The sequence below is a fragment of the Bos taurus genome, chromosome 29 (assembly GCF_002263795.3).
Source record: "Bos taurus isolate L1 Dominette 01449 registration number 42190680 breed Hereford chromosome 29, ARS-UCD2.0, whole genome shotgun sequence".
In the NCBI taxonomy this organism is placed as follows: Eukaryota; Metazoa; Chordata; class Mammalia; order Artiodactyla; family Bovidae; genus Bos; species Bos taurus.
Window position 1 is genome coordinate 41,986,467 of NC_037356.1, and position 10,539 is coordinate 41,997,005.

At 47.6% G+C, this 10,539-nt stretch overlaps 1 protein-coding gene across 4 annotated transcripts in view; it reads right to left on the bottom strand.

Annotated features, from left to right (window-relative positions):
* Positions 1–7,772, bottom strand: part of PLA2G16 (phospholipase A2, group XVI) — a 32,963-nt gene extending 25,191 nt beyond the window's left edge. Inside the window, exons 1-2 of one of the 4 annotated variants that reach the window (XM_005227022.5) lie at positions 7,704–7,762; positions 7,189–7,266 (exon numbers count right to left, since the gene is read on the bottom strand). In XM_005227022.5, the coding sequence (XP_005227079.2) occupies positions 7,189–7,203 (15 nt within the window). In that variant the 5' untranslated portion in view covers positions 7,204–7,266; positions 7,704–7,762. Of the gene's footprint in view, positions 1–7,188; positions 7,267–7,480 lie in introns of all 4 variants that reach the window. The other 3 variants (XM_024987032.2, XM_005227021.5, NM_001075280.2) reach the window with 3 other exon arrangements.
* Between the last annotated feature and the right edge of the window lie 2,767 nt (positions 7,773–10,539).

Genomic DNA, 10,539 nt, shown 5'->3' on the forward strand with positions numbered 1-10,539 from the left:
TCCTTTGCTGTGCAAAAGCTTTTAAGTTTAATTAGGTCCCACCTGTTTACTTTTGTTTTTATTTTCATTACTCTAGGAGGTGGGTCATAGAGGATCTTGCTTTGATTTATGTCATCGAGTGTTCTGCCTATGTTTTCCTCCAAGAGTTTACATATGGTAGTGTAAGTTTCCATGTTACTCTTTTCATACATCTCACCCTCTCCTCCCCTCTCCCCATGTCCATAAGTCTGTTCTCTATGTCTGTTTCTTCATTGTCGCCCTGTAAATAATTGTGTATATGTACCACAATTTCTTTATCCATTCATCTGTTTATAGTTTCTGATCTTACATTTAGGTCTTTAATCCATTTTGAGTTTATCTTTGTGTATGGTGTTAGGAAGTGTTCTAATTTCATTCTTTTACATGTAGCTGTCCAATCTTCCCAGCACCATTTATTGAAGAGGCTGTCAATGTTGGGTTTTTTTTAATGAAATATTTCAGGAGTACAAACAAATACAGAAAGTAGGCTAGTGAGCTTGACTTCTGTGTTTAAATCAGGATGCATTTGGTTTTTAGAAACTGCATACTGATTACAGCCTTGGGGCTCTGAAGCCATACAGCCAGGGTTCAAGTTCCAGTTGTACTTCTTATTAGCTGAGTAGCCTTGGGCACCGTTACCTAACTCCCAGCCTCAGTTCCCTCAGCTCTAAGAGAAGGGTAGTTAGGGCACATGATTCAGGAGACTGTCCTGAGGATCACATGAGTTAGTATCTGTAAAGCAAACACCACCTGGTACACAGGCATGTGCTCAGTCGCTGCAGTCGAGTCTGACTCTTTGCGACCCCACGGACTGTACCCCACCAGGCTCCTCTGTCCATGGGATTCTCCAGGCAAGAATACTGGAGTTGGAATTGAAAGAGACACGTGTACCCCAATGTTCATCACAGCACTGTTTACAATAGCTAGGACATGGAAGCAACCTAGATGTCCATCAGCAGATGAATGGATAAGAAAGCTGTGGTACATATACACAATGGAGTATTACTCAGCTAATAAAAAGAATGCATTTGAGTCAGTTCTAATGAGGTGGATGAAAGTGAAGCCTATTATACAGAGTGAAGTAAGTCAGAAAGAAAAACAGCAATACAGTATATTAACGCATATATATGAAATTTAGAAAGATGGTAACAATGATCCTATATGCAAGACAGCAAAAGAGACACAGATATAAAGGACAAACTTTTCAACTCTGTGGGAGAAGGCGAGGGTGGGATGATTAGAGAGAATAGCATTGAAACATGTATATTATCATATGTGAAATAGATGACCAGTCCAAGTTTGATGCATGAAACAGGGCACTCAAAACCAGTACACTGGGACAACCCTGAGGGATGGGATGGGGAAGGAGGTGGGAAGGGGGGGGGTTCCAGATGTACACCCATGACTGATTCATGTCAATGTATGGCAAAAAACACCACAATATTGTAAAGGAACTAGCCTCCAATTAAAATTTAAAAATTAATTTAAAAAAAAATACTGGAGTGGGTTGCAATGCCCTCCTCCAGGGGATCTCCTGACTCGGGGATAGAACATGTGTCTCCTACATTGGCAGGTGGGTTCTTTACCACTAGCGCCACCTGGGAAGCCCTGGGAAATAGGTAGTGTTCTGTAAATGGCAGTTTTTGCTGCCACTGTTCTTGGGGGTGTTTTTATTATTCTTGATTTGGAAGGTTCATAGACAGCTCCAGGACCAACTGGAGACATTCTGGAGGTTGTGAAACCCAGCCAGAGAGCAAGTTCTCTTTGTTCCCAAATCACATGCTGTGGTGAGTGTGGAAATCCCTCATCTCACCCACTCCATTTCTGATACTCTGGGGAAACCCTCGAGAGGCACATAATTCAAAACAAAAGTAAAATCCTGAAGTCTGGAGAGGGTGCTGAGAATGGATTTTGCTGGCAGAGAGTTGGGAGTTTTAATGCAAAGACTTTAGGAAGAAAAGAAACCCCGGAGGAGCCCACCCTCAACACTGTCTGTCTGAGACTGCATTTTCAGAAGCAGAACCCAGTCCACCTGAGACTGAGGCCCCTTTGCTCTATTGCGGTGTGACCTTCAGGAATCACTTAACCTCTCTGAGCTTCTACAGCAGATTTTGTGTCAGGAATAATGAGATAATGGGGGTGAGAACTCTAAAAACCACTTAATACCTGTTAGAGAGTCCCAAACTCATGCCCCAGGCTGGGTGGGTGCAAGGAACTGGGTGAAGGGGGAGGCCAGACTCCCCAGCTTCAGGCCCAGCAAGAAGATAGAGGAGGGGCTGGGTTGACTCATAACCTGTTCCCTCCCAGCCTCTGGGAGAGGGACAGTGGCAGCTTCAATCAGGCACCAGTCCAGCCCCAGCAGCCCAAAGGTCATGGGTATTCCGAAAAGGAGGCAAAACTCATTTGCCTTCCCAGGCTCTTGAGCCCCACAAGCCCCAGACCTGTTCCACATGTTGAACTTCAGCCCACGGGAAACGACTTCCCCTGAACTCATCTGGGAACCACCACGGCTGCCACCAGGCACCCCTCAGGGTTTTCACAAGTTACTTGGAATCCTTACAGCAGCCCCATTTTAACCACCAGAAAACAGCTCAGAGATAGAAAGTAACTTGCCCAAGAGAACTCCTGAGAAGTGGTGCCAGGGGCCTTCACTGCTGGCTCAATGGTAAAGAATCCACCTGCCAATGCAGGAGTCACGGGTTCAATCCCTGATCCGGAAAGATCCTACATGCCATAGAGCAACTAAGCCCATGCCCCACAGCTACGGAGCCTGTGCTCTAGAGCCCAGGGGGGCCTCAACTACTGAAGCCCACCTGCCCTAGAGTCTGTGCTCCGCAACAAGAGAAGCCGCAGCAACAAGGAGCCCACAAACTGCAACTGGAGACCAGGCCCCACTCGCCACAACTAGAGAAAAGCCCACGCGGCAACGAAGACCCAGCACAGCCAAAAATAAATTCATTAACTAAATTATTTTTAAAAAGAAGTGATGCCAGGATTACACTACAGGTCTTCCTGAACCCAAAGGCCAAGTTCTTTTCGCTGCACCCAGTAATTCACATGAAGCTTCTGACATCTGCTCACCACCCCCACGGTGAGTTTTGCCCACTGCTTCACTGTGTTCTAGGCCTACAAGGCCCTTGACTGTTTGCTAGCAAATTCCTATTCATCCCTCATGTCTCCGCCTCCTCAGCGCCTCCCCTGACTTCCCTGCGGAGAGCGTTTATCAGCCACAGCCCGGTTTGTCTATAATGATGACTATAATTGTCTGGCTGAGCCCCGGGGAAAGGAGAAATCAGTTTCCCTGCCCAGCCCACCAGCTGCACTGGGCAGCCAGCCAGGCACATACAACGTTCTCAGCAGAAGTTTGTGGGCTAGAGGAACACTCTGCTTCCTGCTCAAGCCCCTCCACGGTGCAGATGAACCCCTGCCCTGCCTGAAGCATCTGCTTCTCCCTCCTCCCCTTTGCACCTTAACTAGCTCCACAGAGATCTGTTAGGATGTCAGGCAAACCTCGAGGGTGGTGAAGAGGTCCATAAGAGAGTCTCAAGTCAGAGCCCAGAGCAAGCCCATCAATTTCTGCATATCTGCAGGCAGGAATAGAGATGCAGATGTGGAAAACAGACTTGTGGGCACAGGAGGGGCAGGAGAGGGTGGGACGAATTGAGAGAGTAGCACTGACATGCATATACTGCCATGTGTAAAATAGAAAGCTAGCGGGAAGCAGTTTGTAGTGCGTGAAACTCAGCTCAGGGCTCTGTGATGACCTAGAAGGTGGGATGGGAGTAGGGGTGGGAGAGAGGTTCCAGAGGGAGGGGATGTGTGTATACTTACAGCTGATTCATGTTGTTGTACAGCAGAAACCAACACAACACTGTAAAGCAATTATCCTCCAGCTTGAAATAAATTTTTTTTTAAATTTCTGCATGTCTGGAGCCTCAGATGCCCTCTGGATCTTCACGTACCCAGCAGCAGCTGCTCAACAAGCCACGGGTTTAAGGACAAGGTGCATGGAGAAGGGAAGGCAAAGCTCTTGGACCACGCCTCCTAAGCAAATGTATTAATAGAACACAGTGGCACTGACCTGGAGGCCTCAGGACTGGACTGAAGGGCTTGGAGAAACGTGGGCCATATGGTAGACATGCAGCCTCTCCAACCCAGGGAGATCCAGGGATCTTCTATTGGAATAACTAACAATTGTCAAGTCCTAAGAGCCAGGCTTCCCAGGTGGCTCAGTGGCAAAGAATCTGCCTGCCATACAGGAGATGTGGGTTTGATCCCTGGGTTGGGAAGATCCCCTGGAGAAGAGAATAGCAACCCACTCCAGTATTCTTGCCTGGGAAATCCCATGGACAGAGGAGCCTGGCAGTCTATAATCCATGGAGTTGCAAAGAGTCGGACACGACAAAGCACACACACACACACATACACACACACACACACATACACACACACACACACACACACACACAAGAGCCAGGCAGTGGCACACATAGAGTAGGAAAGTGCACCCATCCTCTGGGTGCAGACAAATAGGTGAGAGTTGTCCATAGAGAATTTTAAAACAACAAGACATACCAAGAATCAGTCTGCTGTTTATTATCGCCATATGGCGACACTTTTAAACAGTATCAGTGATAATGGTCTAAGTTCTAATTCATCCAATTCCTGCGGAGGAGCCTGGTAGGTTTCAGTCCATGGGGTCGCTAAGAGTCGGACACAACTAAGTGACTTCATTTTCACTTTTCACTTTCCTGCATTGGAGAAGGTAATGGCAAACCCACTCCAGTGTTCTTGCCTGGAGAATCCCAAGGATGGCAGAGCCTGGTGGGCTGCTGTCTATGGGGTCACACAGAGTCGGACACGACTGAAGCAACTTAGCAGCAGCAGCAGCATGCGAGCTTTAAGTAAGCACACATTCCTATTCTTTGAAAAGTTTAGTTTTCTATGTGGAAGTCTAATCAGAGAACACCTAGCTATACAGTGAACCTCCAACACACACAGACTCAGTTCCATGTGTCTGCTCCTACAGTAAGTTCTGAATGGCTCAGAATGGTTCAAGTTCGCTTTCAGGACAGTTTGGGCTACCAATCCCTCCCTACATTTTCCTGTGTTTAAACAGAAGACAAGCATCTGCGCTCCCAGCACCAGAAGAAAAGAGACTAAAAGAGAAGTATCTGAAAGTCTAAATCAATTTCGCTGGGAACTAAACTCTCATTCTAAAGCAATGGATTAAATAAGTGTCAAAGTTCACCATCATTCAGTCATTCTCTCTGATTTTTGCCAAAGAAGAAAATCTTGGGAGAATTTTACCAAATAAAATAAAAACTTATGATGGATTTTCTGGTGAAGATGTTTTAGTCAAAATGTTTTAAATGTGGATATATTTAAAAGCCACTAGAATGGATAAACAACGAAGTCCTACTGTACAGCACAGGGAACTATAGTTAATATCCTGTGATAAGTTATAATGGAAAAGAACATTAAAAAGAATATATGTGTGTGTGTGTGTATATATATATATATAACTGAATCACTGTGTTGTAGAGCAGAAATTAACACATTATAAATCAACTATACCCCAATAAAATAAATTTTAAAAATAAAAATAAAAAATCAGAAATTCCCTAGTAGTCCAGTGCTTAGGACTCTCTGATCTTATCTCACTGCCTAGAGCCTGAGTTGTACCCCTGGTCAGGGAACTAAATCCCACAAGCTGAACGGCACAGACAAAAAACAAAACAAACAAAAAACCTAGAGATCAACAAACATAAATAAAATTTAAAATAAAAGCCACTAGAATTAATTTTTTAAGACATAGGCAGCATTGCAGTTTCTGGAATTTATTACAAAATGGGATTTTTATGAATCTCTGACAAACCGATTCTAATGTTTAAGGCTATTCCTATTTGTATATCTGTTGTTTCATATGAGAGAAACTTTTGAAATTAATAAAAAGTGTTCTTTGATCAACTGTGAGCCAAGATAGATTGACAAGTCTGCCTCTACTGAGAGTTGCATATGCAAAGAAGATCAGTTTTGTCAAAGTCAAGGACAACTTTTCAGAAAAAGTTCCAAAACAGAAACTATAATGTTGTCATTATTCATGACTATAACCAACCTAACTATAAGAACAAGTTTTCTTCTAAATTACATTAATGCAACTAAAAACTATTAACCCATTACTTCTATTTTTCTCTATAACATCTACCCTACTTTTCAATTTTTATTTTTTCACTGGCATGATTTCAAATGCAAAGCTCAACAGAAGCAACTTTACTGTGTTTCTTTTCCAGCCATTACTAATATTTATTTCATGATTATTACTGAAAATAATGTTGTTAGATAAGGAAGAGGGATGTTTTTAAATGACCACTCCCGGCATCAAATATGCCAGGTACACCCTAATACCATGGGCTGCCTTAAGCTCTTTACACGGATTAAACCATAATCATAATCAGAACAACGAATTACAGGTGAGCACTTAATATGTGTGCAAAGCACTGTTGTGAGCACTTCAGAAGTATTAAGTCACATAATCGTCACTCTGGGATTGGAAATGTGATCAAAGTGCCACAGCTAGGGAACAGGATGGTGAACATGACCCTAGGGGTGTCTTCCTCAAAAGCCGGGCTCAGAACCTCTCTGCAGTGGGTCCTGATAGGTTGAAAGGAAGCATGTACTAAGCCCCTTTATGATTTCTGAACCACATCACAGATTAGAAATAGGGAGAGTGAAAGTTGGGAAACTCCCGGCAGGGCGCCATGAAGTGTCTCAGCTGAGGCCAGGAAAACGCCCCTGTGGTCAAACCCAGGCGGTGGGGGCGGGGTGGGCTGCAGCAGGTGCAGCCCAGACATCGTGCTCCAGGAGCCCTTCCAGGTGCTCTGGTCTGACTCAGGAAGGCAGACAGGACCTTGGCGGAGCAAGCCTCTCCTTGCTGCCTCCCAGCTCCGCTTGGCCCTGCCTTCCCCGGCTCCTGTTTCAGGCAAACAGGACCTGCCTACACAAGTACTCATTAAGACAACTCTAACCACTGACCGTCTCACGCCTGGTGCCCACCCCACCGGCCAATGGAGGTGTGGCCCGCACATCCTCAAGGGCCCGTTCTCTGATGACTCAGACCGACCCAAACACGGCCCCCACCGCCAGCCCAGGCACGCCTGCCTTACTTACAAAGGGTGCGCGCATCTTCTTGGGTGATGGCGGCCCTCGATTTCAGGCTGGAGTTGACTTTATCAGCTGTGTAAATGCCTGAAGCAGGAAGGAGCGGGGAGTCACCGTCAGTAACAAGAAACCGCGTCCCCAAGACCCCAGGGCCCAGTGGCTTCTGGCGGAGGAGACCGTGCCCAGTTGATCTCCAAATTCTCCGGCCACGACCGGCTCACTCCATTCTAGTTCCTTGCCGGTCCCCTCCCAGCCCCTGCACCTGGCCATGAACCCTGGCAGGGCGGGTAGGAAGGTTCACCTGATACCGCAGAGGCTGGCGGTGCAGCGGCGGGGAGCGCGATCGGTGTCACCTGCCCGGGCGGCCGTGCCCCAGAAAGTCCGCGGCGCCGCGCGCGCGCGGCCCTTCCTCCCCGGCCGCTGCGCTCAGCTAAACCGAACTAATTTGTTTACTCCAGTCTCACCCAAGTTCTCCATCCCCCACACAGCCTGGGACACCGGGAGAGCCACCCCAAGCGTCTCACCCTCCTTAAGAGCTGGCAAGTACCGCTCCACCCACCTCGCGAACTTGGAAGGCAGTAGCGGCCTCCACCAGGAAAGGAACCGGTTAAATGGCCGCAGAGTTCAGGCCAGCGTGAGGTCACTCGGCCCCTCCCCGTGTGACTAATTAGAGCCTCGCAGAGCTCACGCCCCAGGGCGACAGGGACAGCCTGCCCCGGCCTCTGGGGCAGACAGGCCAGGATGCTTTCCACTCACCGCGAACCCTCTCTGCACACACTGCCCTGAGAAGAGGAGACCCCGGAACTCAGCTCGGGGCCACCCCCGCTCAATATTTTAAGATCTCATATACCTATCTATAGAGAAGGCGATGGCACCCCACTCCAGTACTCTTGCCTGGAGAATCCCATGGACGGAGGAGCCTGGTAGGCTGCAGTCCGTGGGGTCGCTAAGGGTCGGACACGACTGAGCGACTTCACTTTCACTTTTCACTTTCATGCATTGGAGAAGGAAATGGCAACCCACTCCAGTGTTCTTGCCTGGAGAATCCCAGGGACAGGGGAGCCTGGTGGGCTGCCGTCTATGGAGTCGCACAGAGTCGGACAGGACTGAAGCGACTTAGCAGCAGCAGCAGCAGCAGCAGACCTATCTATACATATCGCCCTGCAGAGTAATCAGTTTGCTCATCCCCTCAAGTGGGCTTATCCTGTAGTTTAAAACGACCGTAGACCTCCGATATCCACGAGTTCTCTATCTGCCCTCTGCTGGGTAAAAAAATAAGGAGAGACAGAACTATGGATAAGCTGAGATTATTTTAGGGTTCTGGACTTCCTGTTTGGGGCATTCCCTGGGAATCTTGGAACACATCCTCTTAGGATAAGGGGGAACTGTATATTAAATTTTAAGGCCATTTAAAGGCAAGGGCCTAGCAGAGAGAAAGTATTTTTAACTATTGGTTCCCAAGCCATCAGATGTCCCCCAAATCTGGCACCAACCTGGCACATGGTAGGCCTTTCATGAGAAGGAAAGACCAAACACAGGCCCTTCTTATGCACTGGGCTGTGACCCTGCAGGGGTAAAAGTAGTTCTGGTCTATCACTATTTCCTGACCCTTCACTGCTGGCACTGAGCTTGGAATCAGGACTGTTGGCCAAATCCTGAACCTGGCTACCTACAGAGTCAAGAGCACCCTTCCCTCTCTGAGCCTCAGTTTGTTCATCTGCAAACTGGAGTGGTGATGATATTGTACAATATGTAAGATAATGTATAAAAATATACACAGCTTTGCTGTCAGATAGGCTTCTCAGGTGGCTCAAGTAGTAAAGAATCCACCTGCCGATGCAGGAGATACGGGTTTCATACCTGGGTCCCCTGGAGTAGAGAATGGCTACCAACTCCAATATTCTTACCCAGAAAATTCCATGGACAGAGGAGCCTGGTGAGCTACAGTCCACGGGGTTGCAGAGAGTCTGACAGGACTGAGCATGTACACAATGTAACAATAAAAATAGGTTCCCCAAAGGGAGAGCAACAGATGAAGCCAGGAATATAAAGTGGGAGCCTGATGTCTGGCCTGGGGCAAGTCCTCACTGGGGACCTGTTGGCTGTTGTTAACAGGAGTAAAGGTTATCCACAAACTAGCTTCCCAGCACGGAGGTCAAAGTTTTAGTGCATACTACTCACCCAACAAATCGCATTATGTGTATTGAGCAAGAGATTATCTGTAAGACCGTCCAAACCCAGAATGTAAAGTTTTGGTTTTGAGGAAACCACACCTATTCCTGCCTCTCCTTAATCTATGCTTTCAATCAGCCCAGACGTCACTTTTTTCAGTTTTTTCTCCTCCACCCCCCCCCACCCCCCGCCACCCCGACTGTGCCAGGAAAAACAACATCCCTACTGAGGAGCAGGGAGGTCAGGAAGTGTAGTTTCACCTTTCACACAGCTCTTAAACGTGGAGCTCTCTAGCAAAGGCCCCAAGAGAGGTTACCACGTGTTGCCACCACCATCAGCAGCAAAGCAGTCCATCCTTAAGCCCCATTCCAAGTCCATCACCATGATGTGGGTGGACGGCCAAGTTCAAAACAGCCGGGACCAAACTGCTATCTGCCTATGAAGCCTCTTTCAGTCTTTTCTGCAGCCACAGCTATGGAGGCCCATCGTTCTTGTGACAGGTAGAAAATATTAATTTTTCATTATTTGCCATCTCTCCATTCTCTGCCTTCTGAGGGTTCTCCTCCAGGAGAATCCATTGTTGCGCTGTCTCTGAGGAAGGAGTAACTGAGAAAATGGCACAAGGTTACATGCCAAGAGGGCTTCCCTGGTGACTCAGCGATCAAAAATCCACCTGCAAAGCAGGAGATGCACGTTCAGTCCCTGGGTGGGGAAGATCCCCTGGAGGAGGAAATGGCAACCCACTCCAGTATTCTTGCCCGGGAAATCCCAAGGACAGAGGAGCCTAGTGGGGTACAGTCCATAGGGTCACAGAGTCGGACACAATTTGGCAACTACAGAACAACACGCAGAGCAGACCTAAAAGACTGCAGGGCTTCTGAGCAGGTGGGGCAGGTATGAGAAGCAAGGCCAGGGCAAGAGGAGAGCAGGAGGGGAAGAAGTGTGGGCAGACAAACCGCACTTAAGGGAGCAGAATCCACAGAGCATTACGTGACTTGAAAGCTCTGATGCGGAACAGCAACTCCAAACCAGATCACTCCTCAGGGAAAGGTACCCCACCAGCCAAGTGAATAGGCTTTTGATCTGTATCCAGGGCACTCGGGGCAGGCGATGTAAGTACACTGACTCTTGACAGTTCGCTTTGACCAGAAAAATCAGGCTTTTAGGCAAGGAAGGTGAAGTGTAACT